The 22,167-nt window shown below is 40.8% G+C and overlaps 1 protein-coding gene across 21 annotated transcripts in view; it reads left to right on the top strand.

Annotated features, from left to right (window-relative positions):
• Window positions 1-6,525: 6,525 nt before the first annotated feature.
• The window catches only part of LOC135519973 (polycomb protein SCMH1-like), a 43,463-nt gene continuing 27,821 nt past the window's right edge, over window positions 6,526-22,167 (top strand). For 10 of the 21 annotated variants that reach the window (XM_064945255.1, XM_064945253.1, XM_064945254.1 and 7 more), the window contains exons 1-7: window positions 6,527-6,635; window positions 8,159-8,328; window positions 9,647-9,714; window positions 9,973-10,053; window positions 11,690-11,760; window positions 16,695-16,929; window positions 17,600-17,688. In XM_064945255.1, coding sequence (XP_064801327.1) covers window positions 9,690-9,714; window positions 9,973-10,053; window positions 11,690-11,760; window positions 16,695-16,929; window positions 17,600-17,688 — 501 coding nt within the window. In that variant the 5' untranslated portion in view covers window positions 6,527-6,635; window positions 8,159-8,328; window positions 9,647-9,689. The other 11 variants (XM_064945262.1, XM_064945243.1, XM_064945249.1 and 8 more) reach the window with 10 other exon arrangements.

Raw genomic sequence — 22,167 nt, 5'->3', positions numbered from 1 at the left:
TGAGGAGGAGCATAAAGGGATTCTGAAGTTTAGGGAGGAAGGGGGAGTTGGGGTGATTAGTCCGATAAGGCTGACGGCTGTGATAAAAGAGTTGATTGGGGAAGTTGTCAATGATAAAGTGTTAAGATATGGGAACTTGTTGGTGTTCTGGACATGGCGCAGAGGGAAAAAGCTCTGAGTGAAGCAAATAGGGAAGTGTACGGTGATGTCGAGCAGCTGGAATAATCAAGCAGGGAAGCAGTGGATTAAAGGGGTGATAACAGGAGTGCCTGTGAGTGTCAGCACTAACGAGGTAAGGGACAATTTGAGATGAGGCGTTCTAGTGTGTGTTCAAAGATTGCAAGCAACAAGGGGTGGAATTAGGGTAGACAGCCCATCTATTTTGTTACACGTCAAGGACAGGGTACTGCCAAATAAAGTAACCATAGGATATATGAGTTATTATGTTGGGGCTTATGTACCAAAGCCTTTAAGATGGTATAACTGCCAGCGGTTTGGGCATGTGGCAAAAGCCTGTAAAGAGAAAGAAACGTTTGCCAGATGTGGAGGGGAGCATGAGTGTGGGAATGGTGGACAACCAAAGTGCTGCAGCTGTGGGGGTGCTCATAGTGGGGTGTGAGGCTATGAAGCAGGCAGTGGAGGTGCAACAAGTGAGAGTGGAGAGAGGGGTGTCATATGCTGAGGCAGTGAGGGTGGTACAGGTCCAGGGAGCATCTAGACTAGAGCATGGCCGATTAATTAGGGCCGATTTGAAGTTTTCAACAAATGGTCATCGGCCTTTTTGGATGCCGATTATGGCCGATTTCTTTGTAATCCACGAGGAGACTGCGTGGCAGGCTGACCACATGTTACGCGAGTACAGCATCAAAAGGACCTTGTGGATGCAAGGAGCCATGGTAAGTTTCTAGCTAGCATTAAACGTATCTTATAAAAAAAACAATCAATCTTCACATAATCACTAGTTAACTACACATGGTTGATGATATTACTAGGTTAACTAGCTTGTTCGGTGTTGCATATAATCAATGTGGTGGCTGTTAATTTATCATCGAATCACAGCCTACATCAAATTCGCTAAACAGGTGATGATTTAACAAAAGTGCATTCGCGAAAAAAGCACAATCGTTGCAATAATGTACCTAACCATAAACATCAATGTATTTCTTAAAATCAATACACAAGTATATTTTTTAAAACTGCTTATGTAGTTAAAATAAATTCATGTTAGCAGGCAATGTTAACTAGGGAAATTGTGTCACTTCTCTTGTGTTCAGTGCAAGCAGAGTCAGGGTATATGTAGCAGTTTGGGCCGCCTGACTCGTTGCGAACTGTTGAAAGGCCATTTATTCCTAACAAAGACAGTAATTAATTTGCCAGAATTTTAAATAATTATGACATAACATTGAAGGTTGTGCAATGTAACAGTAATATTTAGACTTAGGGTTGCCACCCGTTCGATAAAATACGGAATGGTTCCGTATTTCACTGGAAGAATAAACGTTTTGTTTTCTAAATTAAAATAATAGGTTCCGTATTTGACCATATTAACGACCAAAGGCTCATATTTCTGTGTTTATTATATTATAATTAAGTCTATGATTTGATATTTGATAGAGCAGTCTGACTGAGCGGTGGTAGGCAGCAGCAGGCTCATAAGCATTCATTCAAACAGCAGCTCTTAGCAATGCTTGAAGCACAGCGCTGTTGATAACTTCAAGCCTATCAACTCCTGAGATTAGCCTGGCAATACTAAAGTGCCTATAAGAACAACCAATAGTCAAAGGTATATGAAATACAAATGGTATAGAAAGAAATAGTCCAATAATTACTGTAATAACCACAACCTAAAACTTCTTAACTGAGAATATAGAAGACATGTTAAAAGGAACCACCTGCTTTCATATGTTCTGAGCAAGGAACTTTTACTTTCTTCTCCAACACTGTGTTTTTGCATTATTTAAACCAAATTGAACATGTTTCATTATTTATTTGAGACTAAATTGATTTAATTTACGTATTATATTAAGTTAAAATAAAAGTGTTCATTCAGTGTTGTTGTAATTGTCATTTATTACAAACAAAATATATGTATATATATATAAATCGTCCGATTAATCGGTATTGGCTTTTTGTGGTCCTCCAATAATCGGGATCGGTATCGGCGTTGATCTGGACCGGAGATTACGGGTTAGGTGGGAGGTGATTATGGTATACATAGATAAGAGAAAGCTGGTGACTTTCATAAATGGAGCTAACAATAGCACTGATAACGTAGAGTCTAAAACAGAGAGGATTCAGCTAATACTGAAAGCTGCTGGGAGACATCTGAGTATGACAGGGTTGACATGGGAAGAGGTTTGAGATTACCTCAGCCGAGGGTGGAGTCATGTATTACTGGATCTTAGTTAAGGTGGTAGTACTACAATGGAATGCTCGAAGCCTGTTGGCTAGTGGGCAGGAGTTCAAGCAGTTCATTGTAGATAGTGCCAGCTAAGCCTGATGTCATTTGTGTGCAGGAAACATGGCTCAAACCGAATGTGGAGTTTATCATACAGGGAGATGTAGTGGTTCGTAAGGACAGAGATGTAAGGGGGGGGTGCCACCTTCATAAAGCAAGAACTTCCCTACAGGATTCTAGGCAGAGGTATGAAACAGGCATATGTGGTGGTGGTGGAGGTGTGGTTGAGAGGAGGGGTGATAGTGGTAGTGAACTACTATAATCCGTGTCAGATATTGGACCTGGAAGTGCTGGAGAGGGTGGAGGGCCAGAACAGAAGTAAAGTAATATGGTGTGGGGATTTTAATGCCCACAACACGCTCTGGGGTGGACGGGGGGAAGGGATGGATGGAAATGGATAGAAATGAAAATCTAATAGAAATGAAAGATCTGGTGTTCCTGAATGATGGCCGAGGGACCAGGATTGATGTAGCCACAGGGAAAGAGTCTGCCTTGGACCTCACTCTGGTATCTAGTGCGATGGCAGGAATCTGTGAGTTGGAGGTATGGGAGGAGTCGACAGTAGGGAGGGATCATTACCCCATAGTATGCACAATAGGACGGAGAGAGGAAGGAGGTGTCAGTGGATGGAGTTGGGTGTTAGGAAGGGCAAATTGGGATCAGTTTCAGAAGCTGAGTGAGCAGGTGATGGCTCGGGTGGATAAGAACGGGGATGTGGATAGTATGAATAACTGGATGAGAACAGCTTTAGTGGGGCAGCTACTGAGGCTATACCTAAGAGTTCAGGGAGGAGGAGGAGGAAAGAGGTCCCATGGTGGACAGAGGAGTGTGGGGAAATGGTGAGGAGTAGAAACAGGACATTTAGAGTACTGAAAAGGACGCATAACTTCCAACATCTAATTCAGTATAAGCAGGCCCAGACTCTGGTGAGGAGAACTATCCGTCAGGCAAAGAGGTCATGTTGGCGTTGGTTCTGTGACACCATTGGAAGGGCAACACCAGTGGTAGAAGTGTGGCGGATGATTAAGAGGATAAGTGGGGTCAGAAGGGAGTGGGATCATCCAGTGTTGACGAGTGGGAAGGATGTGGCAGTAACAGATGAGGAGAAGGCAGAGATGATGGCCAAAGCATTTGTCGAAGTGCATAGCTCTCCAAATTTGTCAGAGGAGCGGCAGAGGGGGAGAGAGAGAATGAGCGAGAGAACAGCTTCCTGGAGTGCTGGAAAGGAGGGAGGATGTAAATGATGCATTGAATGCACCATTTACCATGGCAGAGATGAAAAGGGCAATAGGTAAGGCTGGGTTAACTTTACCTGGGAAAGATGAGGTGTGTTATGTTATGTTGTCCCATCTATGTGATGAGGCACTGGGTAAGGTATTGGTGTTGTACAACAAACACAGTGTGGGACGGTGGCAGTAGTGGTACCAATCTGGAAGCCAAGGAAGGACCCAACGAGGCCAACAAGACATCGGCCAATAGCTTTAACATCACATGTATGTAACATTATTGAACATGTGATTACAGAGAGGCTAAATTGCTTCCTGGAAAGCAGGGGGCTAGTATCGCCACATCAGAGTGAGTTCAGGAAGGGAAGGGGACATATGGACCCAATGCTCTGCTTAGATTTTTTTACATTTTATTTAACCTTTATTTAACTAGGAAAGTCAGTTAAGAACAAGTTCTTATTTACAATGACGGCCTACCCCGGCCAACGCTGGGCCAATTGTGCGCCGCCCTATGGGACTACCAATCACAGCTGAATGTGATACAGCCTGGATTCAAACCAGGGACTGTAGTGACGCCTCTTGCACTGTGATCCAGTGCCTTAGACCACTGCACCACTTGGAAGCAGAGGTCAGAAAGGCTCAGGTGAACAAGGAGACTTTTGTAGCTGTTTTTTTTAATGTGGAGAAGGCGTATGATATTATGTGGAAGGAGGGAGGGATTGTTAATCAAGCTTGATATTATGGGGGTAGGAGGAACAATGTACAACTGGATAAAGGATTTCCTCTTTGGAAGGTCTATCCAGGTGAGGGTGGGAAAGTCACTATCAGGCAGCTACCTGGTGGATAACGATACACTACAGGGGAGCGTGATTAGTCCTCTGTTGTTCTCAATCATGATTAATGATGTTTACTCTCAGGTACGGCCGGATATTGGGCGGTCGTTATTTGCAGATGATGGGACCTTATGGAAGAGGTGAAGAAATGTGCCATACATAGGTAGGAAGATACAGGAAACAATTGTTGAGGTAGAGCGGTGGGCATTAATGTGGGGATTCAGGTTCTCTTTAGAGAAAACTCAGACAGTGTTCTTTACCAAGAGGAAGGTGGGAGATGAGGTATGCCTGAGGTTATATGGGAGAAACTTGGAGAGGAGAGGGTGGGGGCCTTCAGGTTCCTTGGGGTATACTTTGACTCTAGTCTGACCTGGGCAGAACACATTGGGAAAGTGTAAAAAGTGTGATGCGCTGTCTGACGGTGAAGGAGTGGGGGGGCTGGGCGTTCCTCATTGAGGACCATGCATGTTGCATTGATCCGATCTGTAATAGACTATGGCAGTATAGCGTATGGTTCGGCAGCCCGGACATCATTAGAAAGGCTAGATGTCATACAGGGACAAGGACTCAGAATATATAGTGGGGCGTTTCGGACCTCCCCAGTGCCTGCACCTCAGGTGGAGATGGGGGATATGCCGTTGCAGATTAGGAGACAGCAGCTGGCAATTAATTATTGGGTCAACCTACAGGGACATGGGGTGTCTCATCCTGCAAAAGGGGTTTTACAGGCATGATGGGAACATGAGAGAAGACAGAATACGAGCTTTGGGTTGGTGGGAAATATCCAGGCAAAGGACATGGAACTGTATGGAAGGGAGTTTAGTCCAACTGTAGCTATTCCTGTAAATCCACCATGGCTACTCCCACCTCCAGTAGTGGATCTAGAAGTGTTGGAGAGACTACAGAAAGATAGGGAGGGTGTTGATCCATCTGATTTGTTTTAAGAGATGTCTGGATATTGTGTATCAGGATTTTGTGGCCATTTACACAGATGGTTCAAAAGATCAAAGGACAGGACGTACTGGGTCAGCATTTGTAGTGCAGGAATGTGGGGTGGAAGTCAGAAAACTTGTTACAGATCATCTGGCTGTATATACGGCGGAGCTGATGGCCATACTGTTGGCCTTGCAGTGGGTGGAGGATGTCAAGCCAGACAGTAGTTATTTGCTCTGATTCATGTGCAGTGTTAATGAGTCTCCAGTCCTTTAGGTCACATAGTAGACAAGATCTGCTTTATGAGATGGTACAAACCCATGGCAGGATTAGACAGATGGGTATACAGATAAGATTTACTTGGGACCCAGCCCATGTGGGGGTGGAGAGGAATGAGGCTGTTGATGTACTGGCTAAAGAAGCACTTAGAAGTGAGAATGTTGATGTTGTAGTTTCAATGAGCAAGGCAGAGGCAAAAAGCCTGATATGGACAGTGATGGTGCAGAGATGGCAAGAGCAGTGGAAGTACAGAAGAAAGCAAGGGAGGGGAGGACGGCAGGAAGGGACAGAAGAGAGGCTATTTTTACAAGATTAAGGGTGGGACACAGCCAGTTGAACAAGTCCTTAAATGTGACAGGAAAGCATCCAACGGGAAAGTGTGATTATTGCCAAGAAACAGAGACCGTGGAGCATGTAAGCATTTCACTGTAAGGTCTACTTGTTGTATTCGGCGCATGAGACAAATTCAATTTTATTTTATTTTATGTATTCCTACAGTGTGGGCAGTATCAGTGGAAAGAGAGAGGCTGAGATCTAGTATGAGGGAGAAGGGGATACATGAAATTAGTTTAAAGAGTATATTGAGTAGAATGTCATTAGATTTTGTCTCAAATATTTTGTTATCTTTTTTTAAGAGCAACGGGGCTGGTAGGTAGGATTTCGTTTCTCCCTGTCTCTGGCCCACACTCCAGTACAGTAGGTGGAGGTAATGCACCATAACGTTGGATGCCAACCGCTGATATATCCCACAGACGAAGATATCTCACACTGCAGTACAGTAGGTGGCGGTGTATTTGCACCTCACGTTTGCTATCCGCCAATACAAATTTAAAGAAGGAGAAAAAAATGGCGGACAGCCACTAGCTCAATCCACATAAAAATAATACACAAACATTTCAAAGCAAGGTAAACAGACTCGAATATATTGTTTACACGCTGTCCTCTTTTTACCAAATTCATTTTTAGCCGGGAATTTATCTAGCATTTATTGATGTATTTATAATCAAGCCAACTATAGATAGATAGCTAACATAAAGTCTGCCCGTTTAGCATGCTGTGTTGACGGAGCTAGCTAGCTAGCGGTTGTTCGAGCATGCCCATGTTATTAGGTTGGAGGTAGGTACTGCTTCATATCCTCACTCTTAAATGCACATATTTGCTGGCTGAATTTCTAGCAACCGTGATGAATTGCTTGGCTTTTGCCCCTGAGGGGAGTCCCGTGTGTTGGCTTTTGTGTGGATTCTTGATATCTTATGTTAGCTAGGCTAACTTAAAAATCGGTATTTTAGTCACATTACACGGACTAATGATGGTAGCTAATTTCCCTTATAGCTCGTACAGCATTAGCATTAACGTGGGTCATTATCAATAATAGTGGTCGTAGAAGCGAGCTGGTCTGTCCTACCTAGTACCTAGTAGGTAATGCCGCTGTCATTTTTTTCTGGGAAGGGAAAAGGAGGGAGCTGGTCGATTTCCGCATGACGCAAGGAAAAAGGCGCACTTCTATTGAGAGAACCAACTGAAGACTGTTATGATCTTTTAAGGTTTTTTTAATGCATATTATGCGTTTTGTTTTTGTGTCTCCTCCATTGCTATAGTCTAGTATTGCGTCTTTGAAACCGCTATAGCCTTGTATTGCATCTTTGAAACCGTTATTTATGACCACTTGTCAGCCCAATGTAAACTTAGCTAATGGTAGCCATGCACATTTACAGTAACTGAGTTTAAGGCTAGGTTAATTTAGAAGTCTATTTGATTGCCAGCTGAAATGATGTAGCTACCTAGTTTGCTAGTTTGAAACAGTTACTGATGCACTTCTGCTGGTGTGTATGAATAATCTAAACCAGTTAGGATAAAAAAAAAACAGTAGGGCTGCAAGGTTACATTGTTATTGATATATATTTAAATGGGTGGTGTGATTAGCGTGGCTACTTTGTAAATATGCATTAATTAGGCAATTTGCCTTTATCTGCTATTCATTTCAATGTCCTGGCTGCATGCATTTTATAAACAATAGATTTGTGAGTAGCTGTGACTGCTGTGTCTTGATGCTAAACAAATCTAGTCTACTTTGAGGACCAATATAATATCAGCAACGTGTTTGTCTGACCTAATCACCTGTGTGTCGTAGCCAACTGGTAATTAACCTAGGCTCAGGGTTAGGGGCCAAAGCCCCTCAAGTCAAGGATAGCCAGCCAGACATCCCCAGCCTGGTCATCATTGTAAATAGGAATTTGTTCTTAACTGACTTGCCTTAAATAAAGGTTAAATTAAATTCATTCACAGATAATTTTTAAGATCCAAAATAGATGGTCACCTCTTGAAATTAATACCCTATATTGGCTATAATGTTACCCATTCTGTTTCTCCAGTCTGGATCCTCTTGTTTTGTCAATACCCCAACAGGGATGAGTTTTCTGTGTCAACAGTGAGCCCTGAGTGTGTTTGGGTGGGTGACTGAGGTCTGCTGACAGCGGGGGCCACCTCTTTGTTGTACCCTGTCGTCTGCCTCCAACGCTGACCCCCTGCCTGGCCGACAGAAGGGGAGAGTGTTAAGAGCGAATCCGTGGGAAAGTCAACCTGAGCATCCACAGATAAAGTTAGTCATTTCCAAATGAAACACATCCATAATTATCCTTACGGTCTACATAATTATCCTTACGGTCTTCTCAAAGATATTTCAGTCAGGTCGTATTTCATGGCTTTTCGAATGGGCTAATGGGGGGGTGTAATGGACATGGCCTAAGGTTGGGCGGTATCCATATTTTCATACTGTCAGTGTTTCCCCTAGCGACGCAACACTGCTGCTAAATCTTTGGCGCCACTGAAAAAAAAGAAGTTTATTTCTTTACACTGAACCAAAAATAGTCTGTCTATTCAAATTGCCATCAATAAAATGCAATTGTGTTTTTTGTCCATAGCTTATGCCTGCCCATTCCATAACCTCACCGCTACCATGGGGCACTCTGTTTCACAACTTTGACATCAGTAAACTGCTCACCCACGCGGCGGAATACACGTGGCCTGCGGTTGAGGCTGGTTGGACGTACTGCAAGCTTCTTGATATGCCACACCTGTCAGGTGGATGGATTATCTTGGCAAAGGAGAAATGCTCACTAACAAGGATATAAACAAATTTGTCCATTACATTTTAGAGAAATAAGCTTTTTGTGCGTATGGATCATTTATGGGGTTCCTTTATTTACCCTCATGAAACACGGGACCAACACTTTACAAGTTGCATTTCTATTTATGTTCAGTATACATGTCATGTCTCAAAATCGACATCTATCTTACCTCATATTGTTTTATGTCCTCCGGATTTGAGAAGAAAGATAAGTTCAAGCTGACGCAATGCTACTTTTCAGATTTTTTACCACATTTCTTCTCTAGCCTCCGTTGAGTCACCCTAATCTTGGCCAACATACAAGAGTAAGAACTCATGGATTATGATAGAGACATGCGGTTTGGACCATTGGCTTTCTTAGAGGAGTAAAATACCCATTGGTCAAAATATAAAAAATGTATTGGACAGTGTAGACTCAAACATCCATAATGGTAATTTTTGCTTTATTTCTCTAACATGACAATATTTAGAAGTCAGTTATTTTGGGGGTATACACTTCCCATAAGAGGTACTACAGACATACACATATATTATATTTTGTTTGTCCATTCTGTTAGAAATTAAAGTTTTGATTTTGCGTGCAAATGTAATGTCCATAATGCTGGAATCACCCTTAAAAGGATAACCAGGCTAGCACTAGTATAGGCTACATCAGACTGGCTTCTTGAACACATCAATGTAGAAGAAAGGTCCAAATTGGACCTAAATTTTGACCTAACATAAAGGGGGAAGTATCAAATGGTTTGTGTTTACTTCAATGTTGTTTCCCCCTCTCGTTTCCCTTCTTTAGAGAGTGGACTATTGTGTCTTGAACTTAGTCAGTATTACTGGACATGAGGAAGCCAGTGCCACAAAAAGGTAATGTCATGTTAAGAAATGGAATGCAATTGTCCATTTGAAAAGCATAATGTACATCTTCTAATGATGCTGCTCAAGAAGGGTCCTATATTTAGGATACTTTCATGTGTGTATAGTCTCAGATGCTGATGTGATAGTTTGGACTCACACATCTCAATGACAGTTGCTAAAGATCAAGTGAATTTATTCTAGTTATGAATAGATAGTTGATTAATTGAATGGTGTCTCTGAAACGTTGTGCCCTGTTCTCTCCTCTAGCTATTGAGTGGAAAGATGGCAGGCAGATCAAGCATGCCCGAAGTGGCCGTCCCTCCCAGGTCCCATCTCAGTACCAAGGAGGTACATTACCACACACGCCAACTTTCTCAGATGAATCACTGCTGAATGAAAACAACATCCTGAATCAAACACATTCAGTTATAACCAGGGGTTGGAACCAAAATTATTTTCCAATTGTTTCATTCTGAACAGAAACACAATTTCTGTTCGTTCCGTTCCACTATTCCGACCAGCAAAATAAAGTTCTGAACTGGTTCGAATCCCAAAGAAGTATTGGTTTATATTTTCTGTTCCTTTTTAACCTGTTAAATCAACCGTTTTTTTTTTTTTCATTTAGCTCATTAAATTATTGCGACTGAAATTTTTTGGGGTCGGGAGAGAGCAAGAGAGGGTTGAGGAGGAGGCTTGAAGCTCTGGGCATCTTATGACATGCATTATCTGGGTCCCCAGAATTATACCTAGAAGGAGCGGCTTCTATAGAGGAACTTTGACTGTCCTTTGACCTATATAGCTAACAAGCTTGAGCTAGATAAAAAAAATATATATATATTTTTACCTTTATTTAACTAGGCAAGACAGTTAAGAACAAATTCTTATTTACAATGACGGCCTAGGAACAGTGGGTTAACTGCCTGTTCAGGGGCAGAACGACAGATTTGTACCTTGTCAGCTCGGGGGTTTGAACTTGCAACCTTCTGGTTACTAGTCCACTAATCTAACCTGCCGCCCCAAGTTGGGGCTTGTGTGTGCAGAGCGGCACCAGAATTAAAAACGTGTTACCTTTTTGTAGTTAATAATTTAACACGGAACGTGATAATTAGGCCTATAGTATAGCATCAGAAAAAGCAAATCTATTCTTCTCTAGCTAAAAATCTCTGCCCATCTTCTGAATCACGCTTGTAATGTCAGTACAGTAGCCTATGCTTCGGTGGGGGAGGGACAAGTAGGCTAAACACACACACCCTCGTAAAGATTTTCAGCTTGCATGCAGACACTGGAATATGTTTCTGAGTGAGGGCTTAGCTTCAAAAAAAAATTGTGGGACTACAAAAAGAATGCCTGTTCCCTGAACCAGTTCCAACCCCTGGCTTATAACACTGTTCTAAAGGCATCAGCATGCTTCAGTTCAGCTGACGGTGTGCTAAGCATTCTACCTTAAAATACATTCGCTTGAAAAATGAGGGAAAAAATGGTAATAGTACTGTTTGTCAATTTTGAGACGCCGTAGCTCTATACACTTCCTCAAAATAGTCAGAATTAATCTAAGATAACTCAAGAAATCTGTAATTATTTTTGAAGTTTTTGCAGAGGAGATCTTAGTCGTGCAATTATACATCTAACTAAGATGTTTGGTGCAGTTTTTCTCAATGAAAAATGTGCTTTAAGACTTTACTGAAGAATCCCTACTGTTGACCAACGAAGGGGCGTTGACTTTGGCTACCGACTTCAGCTTGCCTCAAGAAAACAATGTGTGTCCGATCAACTGAAAAAAAGAAACCTTACCGAAGTTCAAAACGAAACAAACATGTCCCAAAATGTTGTCATAATATATGCACCGAACGTTTTCGGCTGGGAGGCATGGGAACACCTTAACAATAGCACATACCACTAGCACTGAGCCCCAAAACCACACACATTCACACAAAAACATATAACGGTAGACAACAAAAAGCATTGTGCTTTTTCTGTCCCACAGGTCACTTCAGTTGGGACAAATACCTGAAGGAAACAGGTGCTAGTGCTGCTCCTGCGCACTGCTTCAGACAGGTAAGCCCCCCTAATCAGACTACAGTATATCCTCCTCACCAAAATGTCAGGGCATGCTACTATCCTATGTGAAACTTCTGCTCCTGAAATTATTCAGAGCCAAATGATTCTAAGCCATGGCATTTACAGAGTTTGTAGGAATTATGACCAACAAGCAATATGAGATAGAAGTTAACCCTGGCAGCCAAAGTCTCACCAGTGACAATGAACAGCATCTACAGTTGAAGTCAAAAGTTTACATACACCTTAGCCAAGTACATTTAAACTCAGTTTTTCACAATTCCTGACATTTAATCCTAGTAAAAATTCTCTGTTTTAGGTCAGTTAGGATCACCACTTTATTTTAAGAATGTGAAATGTCAGAATAATACTAGAGTGATTTATTTCAGCTTTTATTTCTTTCATCACATTCCCAGTGGGTCAGAAGTTTACATACACTCAATTAGTATTTGGTAGCACTGCCTTTAAATTGTTTAACTTGTTTCAAACTTTTCGGGTATCCTTCCACAAGCTTCCCACAATAAGTTGGGTGCATTTTGGCACATTCCTTCTGACAGAGCTGGTGTAACTGAGTCAGTTTTGTAGGCCTCCTTGCTCGCACATGCTTTTTCAGTTCTGCCCACAGATTTTCTATCGGATTGAGGTCAGGGCTTTGTCATGGCCACTCCAATACCTTGACATGGTTGTCCTTAAGCCATTTTGTCACAACTTTGGAAGTATTGCTTGGGGTCATTGTCCATTTGGAAGACACATTTGCCACCAAGCTTTAACTTCTTTACTGATGTCTTGAGATGTTGCTTCAATATAGCTACGTAATTATCCTTTCTCATGAGCCGTCTATTTTGTGAAGTGCATCAGTCCCTGCAGCAGCAAAGCACCGCCAACAACATGATGCAGCCAGCCGCGTGCTTCACGGTTGGGATGGTGTTTTTCAGCTTGCAAGCCTCCCCCTTTTTCCTCCAAACATAATTATGTTCATTATGGCCAAACAGTTCTATTCTTGTTTCATCAGACCAGAGGACATTTCTCCAAAAAGTACGATCTTTGTCCCCATGTGCAGTTGCAAACCGTAGTCTGGCTTTTTTTATGGCAGTTTTGGAGCAGTGGCTTTCTTCCTTGCTGAGCGGCCTTTCAGGTTATGTCGATATAGGACTTGTTTTACTGTGACTACAGATACTTTTGTACCTGTTTCCTCCAGCATCTTCACAAGGTCCTTTGCTGTTGTTCTGGGATTGACTTGCAGTTTTCGCACCAAAGTATGTTCATCTCTGGGGTACAGAAGTCTTCTTCCTGAGCGGTATGACGACTACGTGGTCCCATGGAGTTTATACTTTCGTACTATTGTTTGTACAGATGAACGTGGTACCTTCAGGCATGTGGAAATTGATCCCAAGGATGAACCAGACTTTTCGAGGTCTACAATTTTCTGAGGTCTTGGCTGATTTCTTTTGATTTTCCCATGATGTCAAGCAGTTTGAAGGTGGGCCTTGAAATGCATCTACAGGTACACCTCCAATTGACTCAAATTATGTCAATTAGCCTATCAGAAGCTCTAACGCCATGACATCATTTTCTGGAATTTTCCAAGCTGTTTAACTTCTTATGGCTGGGGGGCAGTATTGAGAGCCTGAATTAATAAGGTGCCCAAAGTAAACTGCCTGCTACTCAGGTCCAGAAGCTAAGATATGCATATTATTAGTAGATTTGGATGGAAAACACTCACGTTTGACATGTTTCTACGAACTGTAACAGAACTTTTTGACTTTTCGTCTGGCCTTTGCGTCGTGAATTTGGATTTGTGAACGACACGCGCAAACAAAAAGGAGCTATTTGGACATAAATGATGGACTTTATCGAACAAAACAAACATTTATTGTGTAACTTGGATTCCTGGGAGTGCATTCTGATGAAGATCATCAAAGGTAAGTGAATATTTGTAATGCTATTTCTGACTTCTGTTGACTCAACAACATGGCGAGTATCTGTATGGCTTGTTTTTTGTGTCTGAGCGCCGTACTCAGATTATTGCATGGTGTGCTTTTTCCGTAAAAAAAATAAAAAAAAAATCTGACACAGCGGTTGCATTAAGGAGAAGTTTATCTAAAGTTCCATGCATAACACTTGTATCTTTAGCAATGTTTATTTGGAGTATTTCTGTAAATTGATGTGGCTCTCTGCAAAATCACCGGATGTTTTGGAAGCAAAACATTGCTGAACATAACGGGCCTTTTGGATATAAATATGAACTTTCTCGAACAAAACATACATGTTAGGTTAGTGATTCATTTTATCTCTATTTCTGCTTTTTGTGACTCCTCTTTGGCTGGAAAAAATGGCTGTTTTTCCGTGACAAGGTACTGACCTAACATAATCGTTTGTTGTGCTTTCGTCTTAAAGCCTTTTTGAAATCAGACACTGTGGTGGGATTAACAACAGGTTTATCTTTAAAATGTTGTGAAATACTTGTTTGTTTGAGGAATTTTAATTATGAGATTTCTGTTGTTTGAATTTAGCGCCCTGCACTTTCACTGGCTGTTGTCATATCGATCCCCTTAGCGGGATTTCAGCCGTAAGAATTAAAGGCACAGCCAACTTAGTGTATTTTAACTTCTGACCCACTGGAATTGTGATACAGTGAATTATAAGTGAAATAATCTGTCTAAACAATTGTTAGAAAAATTACTTGTCATGCACAAAGTAGATGTCCTAACCGACTTGCCAAAACCATACTTTGTAAACAAGAAATTTGTGGAGTGGTTGAAAAATGTGTTTTAATGACTCCAACCTAAGTGTATATCAACTTCCGACTTCAACTGATATATATATATATATATATACACACACACACAGTGGGGAGAACAAGTACAGTGCCTTGCGAAAGTATTCGGCCCCCTTGAACTTTGCGACCTTTTGCCACATTTCAGGCTTCAAACATAAAGATATATAACTGTATTTTTTTTGTGAAGAATCAACAACAAGTGGGACACAATCATGAAGTGGAATGACATTTATTGGATATTTCAAACTTTTTTAACAAATCAAAAACTGAAAAGTACTCAATCCTATAGAACATTTGTGGGCAGAACTGAAAAAGTGTGCGCAAGCAAGGAGGCCTACAAACCTGACTCAGTTACACCAGCTCTGTCAGGAGGAATGGGCCAAAATTTACCCAACTTATTGTGGGAAGCTTGTGGAAGGCTACCCAAAACGTTTGACCCAAGTTAAACAATTTAAAGCCAATGTTTACCAAATACTAATTGAGTGTATGTAAACTTCTGACCCACTGGGAATGTGATGAAAGAAATACAAGCTGAAATGAATCATTCTCTCTACTATTATTCTGACATTTCACATTCTTAAAATAAAGTGGTGATCCTAACTGACCTAAAACAGGGAATTGACAGGGAGTCAATATCAGGAATTGTGAAAAACTGAGTTTAAATGTATTTGGCTAAGGTGTATGTAAACTTCCGACTTCAACTTTATATGTGTATGTATGTGTGTATATATGTATGTGTGTGTGTGTGTGTGTGTGTGTGTGTGTGTGTGTGTGTGTGTGTGTGTGTGTGTGTGTGTGTGTGTGTGTGTGTGTGTGTGTGTGTGTGTGTACCATTCAAAAGTTTTGACGTCACTTAGAAATGTCTCTGTTTTTGAAAGAACAGCTAATTTTTTGTCCATTTAAAATAACATCAAATTGATCTGAAATACAGGGTAGACATTGTTAATGTTGTAAATGATTATTGTAGCTGGGAACGGCTGAATTTATTTTTTATGGAATTGTACGCCCATGTCGATGAGACCCATTATCAACAACCATCACTTCTGTGTTCCAATGGCACGTTGTGTTAGCTATTCCATGTTTATAATTTTAAAAGGCTAATTCATCATTAGAAAACCCTTTTGCAATTATGTTAGCACAGCTGAAAACTGTCTTCTTTACACTCGTTGTTTATCTGGAGCATTAGCATTTGTGGTTTTGATTTCAGGCTCAAAATGGCCAGAAACAAAGGCTTTCTTCTAAAACTTGTCAGTCTATTCTTGTTCTGAGAAATGAAGGCTATTCCATGAGAGAAATTGCCAAAAAAACGGAAGATCTCATACTGGCAAACTGGCTCTAACTAGAATATAAATTGGAGTGGGAGGCCCTTGTGCACAACTGAGCAAGAAGACAAGTACATTAGAGTGTCTAGTTTGAAAAACAGATGCCTCTCAAGTCCTCAACTGGCAGCTTCATTAAATAGCACCCGCAAAACAACAGTCTGAACGTCAACAGTGAAGAGGCGACTCTGGGATGCTGTCCTTCTAGGCAGCTCCTCTTACTGATAATGGGTCTATGTAGATATTCCATAAGAAATCTGCTGAAATCTACATTAACATTGTCTACACTGATCATTTTGATGTTATTTTAATGGACCAAAAATTTGCTTTTCTTTCAAAAACAAGGACATTTCTAAGTGACCCCAAACTTTTGAACCTTAGTGTATATAATAGAAATCGTTAGCTATTTCATGTGAAAATGTTATGGGATGCATTTGCTCCATTAGTTTTGCTTGTAGGCCTTTTTGATGGGCCTATATTATGCCCTAATAGCCTGCTTGGCCACTGACTAAAACTATAATTAAAGCGGGTACAGCCAGTGTTCACAGTAAACGTGTTGCACAGAATGCTCACAACATTCAAATTTCCACTCACAAGACCTGAAATTTGCTAAGTGGCGGGATTTTTTTTAGGGAACCATTAGGCTAAGAAGAAATTCCCTCTTGGGTCGAGGGGTGACACTGATTTCAAGTTGCGTGCAGGGCTACCTCGTCACCACAGAGTGAGTTCAACTCACCTTCGATACATAGTCTTGCTTGATGCTGTGTTCCTATCTTAGCATGTTGAATCTGTCCAGCATCATGGCATGCCTCTCTGACCTTCCCCTACCTCTACAGGGCGCAACACCTCCAGTGAATGAGTTCAAGGCGGGCATGAAGCTGGAGGCGCAGGACCCTCGGAATACAACGTCCACCTGCATTGCTACAGTGGTGGGCCTGACTGGATCGCGGCTGCGCCTGCGCCTCGATGGCTCCGACAACAAGAACGACTTCTGGCGCCTGGTGGACTCATCGGAGATCCAGCCTATCGGCAACTGCGAGAAGAACGCAGGAATGTTGCAGCCGCCATTGGGTGAGGAGGAGAGAGAAACACATTTTCACACACTCCGATACTACATACCCATTATGGATATGATGTGCCCTATTCTTTTTTAAATCTTGGATCATTAAATTGTTTGCTATCACACAGTGATACTTACCTTCCTCAGTTAGATTTACACCAGATTTACACCGTACTGCTGTCTATTAATTAGTGCACACTGTAGCAAAACGTGCAACGGAAAATATTTTAGTATTGAAAACGAGAATTTATTATTGGACAAATTAATGTAAGTCCCTCACTGTTATCGGCACATTTGCGTCAATTTGTTTTCTTGGCTGTATTCTAGGCTGTATTTGGTTTCCAGGCTGTATCACAACCGGCCGTGATTGGGAGTCCCATAGGGCGGCGCACAATTGGCCCAGCGTTGTCCGGGTTTGGCTGTTGTAGGCCGTCAATGTAAATAAGAATTTGTTCTTAACTGACTTGCCTAGTTAAATAAAGGTTAAAAAAAAAAATAAAAAAAATACAAGTACATACACCTGTGTGTAATAGTGTGATTTGGTGCAATTCTCTAAATGTCCACTAGGTGTCAGCTAATTTCAAAAGATGGTATGGCCCCATCCAATGCACATTAATGAAGGGTCTCGTCTACTGTGTATGGGTGAGAGTTTTTTTGAAAGCGTCTGTACTTCTCCCACAGGCTTCCGTCTGAACGCATCCTCCTGGCCCATGTTCCTTCTAAAAACACTCAACGGAGCCGAAATGGCCCCAGCACGCATCTTTCACAAGGTACCTGTCACGAAGCAGCACACGCTCTCGTCATACACCTGTTTATAAAGCATACCTGTACACATATACACACTCCCTTTCCCAGCATATACACCTATGTAGCTACATTTTCCATTGATGGCCATTTGTATTTATTATGGTTGCAGAAAAACTGATTAAAGTTAACGGTAGAACTACTATATTTCTATTTAAGCTATTTATGCTCCCTTTTATTGATCCTAATGATATAGGCCTAGGTGTGAGCAGCCGAGGTGATAGAGCAACAACACTGGAATAAAAATTCAAATGTGTATGGAGGGTTGGTTTTACAGGTTTACTCATTCTGGATTCTCAGTACTGCATGTATTCTTGGCTATCATGCTGTGTCAGAGTCAATTGTAAGTTTAACTTGTGTATTCATTTATGAGTAGTTTGATGCCTAAGATATGTTTTTACTTAGTGGCCGTTAGAATCTGTTTCTTTTTCCCTTGTTTTAAAAAAAATCTGAATAAAACATGATATAATGAGGACGACATTAAATATGTCTTGTATGTAATGGACATAAAGACCTGGTCTTGTGATATATATATATATACACATACAACATACATACAGTGGCAAGGAAAAGTATGTGAACCCTTTGGAATTACTTGGATTTCTGCATAAATTTGACATACAATCTGATCTGATCTTCATCTAAATCACAACAATAGACACACAGTGTGCTTAAACTAATAACACAAATGATTGTATTTTTCTTGTCTATATTGAATACATAATTTAAACATTCACAGTATAGGTTGGGGAAAGTATGTGAGAGATTTTGGTTAGAGTTGCCCTGCCCCATAAAAAAACACTCACAAAATTTGAGTTTGCTATTCACAAGAAGCATTGCCTGATGTGAACCATGCCTCAAACAAAATAAATCTCAGAAGACCTAAGATTAAGAATTTTTGCCTTGCATAAAGCTGGAAAGGGTTTCAAAAGTATCTCTAAAAGTCAGTCCACAGTAAGACAAGTTGTCTATAAATGGAGAAATTTCAGCACTGTTGCTACTCACCCTACGAGTGGCTGTCCTGCAAAGATGACTGTAAGAGCACAGCGCAGAATGCTCAGTGAGGTTAAGAGGAATCCTAGAGTGTCAGCCAAAGACTTACAGAAATCTCTGGACGAGTCTAGAATGCGTAAAACACTAAACAAGAATAAAGAATCCACTGCTGTCCCAAAAAAACCATTGCTGCACATCTGAAGTTCACAAAAGAGCACCTGGATGTTCCATAGCACTACTGGCAAAATATTTTGTGGACAGATGAAACTAAAGTTGTGTTGTTTGGAAAGAACACAACACTGTGGAGAAAAAAAGGGCACAGCACACCAACATCAAAATCTCATCCCAACTTTAAACTATGGTGGAGGGAGCATCATGGTTTGGGGCTGCCTCAGGGCCTTGACAGCTTGCTATCATCGACAGAAAAATTAATTCCCAAGTTTTATCAAGACATTTTGCAGGAGAATGTAAGGCTATCTGTCCGCCAATTGAAGCTTAACAGAAGTTTGGTGATGCTACAGCACAACAACCCAAAAGACAGAGGTAAATCAGCAACGGAATGGCTTGAACAGAAGAAAATACGCCTTCTGGAGTGGCCCAGTCAGTCCTGAACTGAACCCGATTTGAGATGCTGTGGCATGACCTCAGGAGAGCTGTTCACACCAGATTTCCCAAGAATATTGTTGAATTGAAACAGTTTCGTAAAGAGGAATGGTCCAAAATTCCTCCTGACTGTTGTGCAGGTCTGATCCGCAACTACAGAAAATGTTTGGTTGAGGGTTATTGCTGCCAAAGGATGGTCAACCTTTTATTAAATCCAAGAGTTCAAATACTTTTCCAACCTGCACTGTGAATGTTTGCACGGTGTGTTCAATAAAGACATGAACAATTATATTTGTGTTATTAGTTTACGCAGACTGTGTTTGTCTATTGTTAGATGAAGATCAGATCAAATTTTATGACCAATTTATGCAGAAATCCAGGCAATTCTAAGGGGTTCACATACAATTGTATCCAGTGAACTAAGCAGGCTGGGCTGACATGCTTATAGCCTTTGCTAGGACTTTCTAAATTTGAGCATGCATTTATAAGATTGTGCGGTTATTATTTCTATTAATATTATCTATTATTGTTACTATTTTTTGGGGACTGTTTTCCCATGTGTTATTTAGTTAGTTCTCTTAAAAAGCACCCTCGTAGATATTTATGTTATCATGGGACTGCCCTCATTTCCCTCTGGCCGAAGGCAATTGGTGGCCAAGTGTTTGCCTTAGGGCACGTCATGAGTCAGGGAGATGGTCTGATGGTCTTAGTGACAACAGATCTAGATATGGGGGAAGGTTTTAGTGGGTGGAATATTAGGACAATTTGGGGTTTACAAAGATGCAGCTACAGTATGCATATAACAGTGCAAATTATTATTGTACAGCTACAGTGGGGCAAAAAAAGTATTTAGTCAGCTGCCAATTGTGCAAGTTCTCCCACTTAAAAAGATGAGAGAGGCCTGTAATTTTCATCATAGGTACACTTCAACTATTACAGACAAAATGAGGGGAAAAAAATCCAGAAAATCACATTGTATGATTTTTAATGAATTTATTTGCAAATTATGGTGTAAATAACAAAAGTTTATCTCAATACTTTGTTATATACCCTTTGTTGGCAATGGCAGATGTCAAACGTTTTCTGTAAGTCTTCACAAGGTTTTCACACACTGTTGCTGGTATTTTGGCCCATTCCTCTATGTATATCTCCTCTAGAGCAGTGATGTTTTGGGGCTGTTGCTGGGCAACACGGACTTTCAACTCCCTCCAAAGATTTTCTATGGGGTTGAGATCTGGAGACTGGCTACGAAGCCACTCCTTCATTGCCCGGGCGGTGTGTTTGGGATCATTGTCATGCTGAAAGACCCAGACACGTTTTTGCTCACCGTTTTTGTCATCATTTTGACCCCACGGGTTGAGATCTTGCGTGGAGCCCCAGATCGAGGGAGATTATCAGTGGTCTTGTATGTCTTCCATTTCCTAATAATTGCTCCCACAGTTGATTTATTCAAACCTGCTTACCTATTACAGATTCAGTCTTCCCAGCCTGGTGCAGGTCTACAATTTTGTTTCTGGTGTCCTTTGACAGCTATTTGGTCTTGGCCATTGTGGAGTTTGGAGTGTGACTGTTTGAGGATGTGGACAGGTGTCTTTTATACTGATAACAAGTTCAAACAGGTGCCATTAATACAGGTAACGAGTGGAGGACAGAGGAGCCTCTTAAAGAAGAAGTTACAGGTCTGTGAGAGCCAGAAATCTTGCTTGTTTGTAGGTGACCAAATATTTCCACCATAATTTGCAAATAAATTAATTAAAAATCTTACAATGTGATTTTCTGGAGGAAGAAAAATCTAATTTTGTCTGTCATAGTTGAAGTGTACTTATGATGAAAATTACAGGCCTCTCTCACTTTTTAAGTGGGAGAACTTGCAAAATTGGTGGCTGACTAAATACTTTTCTGCCCCACTGTATATTGACACATAATCATCATGGTGCTTTTTAAATGGTAAGTTTACAAACATTGGTTGTGATAAGTATAATTGTATCATTATGGTAAGTGGGGAAATAAGTATAGCCAGTTATAATTGTAATGGCTTAGCTGATATATATTTTTTTTAATACGTTCTTATAAGGCTAAGAAAGAAATAATAAAATATCTATTGTTTACAGGAAACTCATCTTGCAAATATAGATGAGGTTGGGTGGTAAAAAGGACTGGGCGGGAGAAATATATTTTTGTCACAGGCAAAGAAACTCAAAAGGTGTGATTATACTAATTAATACACATTTTGATCCAATTGTGTAAACTGTGCAAACAGATCTGCATAGAAGATTATTATTATTATTTAAAATATGCTATTGGACCAAAAACAGATCTGGCTAATTCATCTATATGGGCCAAATAATGATGATCCACACTTCTTTGAAAATGTATATAATAATCTATTGAGATCACAAGCAACGAATTAATCTAATATTATGGTGCGAGATTATAATACGGTTTTAAGTACCTCAATGGATCGTAAAGGAAATCGCACAACAAACTATCCCCCTCAAACACTTAAGGAGACCACGAAGATCATGAATGCATTAGAACTAGTGGATATATGGAGGTTGAAAACCCCTGACCTAGTGAGATATACATGGAGGAGGCTTCCTGCTGGCATCAAAGTTTTAAAAAAGTGTTTAAAAAGAGACCGAATGCAATCATCTAATTGGCCTCCTTATAACTCTTACAGAATTTCCGCGTGGACGGGGATATTGGACATTTTGTCAAGCCCTATTGGATCACAATTTGTTCTTAGAGAAGACAAAGGAATTCATACATTTTTTGCACCTCATAGGTACAGCAGTTCCCTTATTGTATGGGACACTTTTAAATGTATTTTTAGAGGCCATTCAATACAA

This window comes from Oncorhynchus masou, chromosome 29 (assembly GCF_036934945.1).
Source record: "Oncorhynchus masou masou isolate Uvic2021 chromosome 29, UVic_Omas_1.1, whole genome shotgun sequence".
Classification (NCBI taxonomy): domain Eukaryota; kingdom Metazoa; phylum Chordata; class Actinopteri; order Salmoniformes; family Salmonidae; genus Oncorhynchus; species Oncorhynchus masou.
Note: the sequence above shows the minus strand (reverse complement) of the source record. Positions and strands in the feature narration are given on the sequence as shown.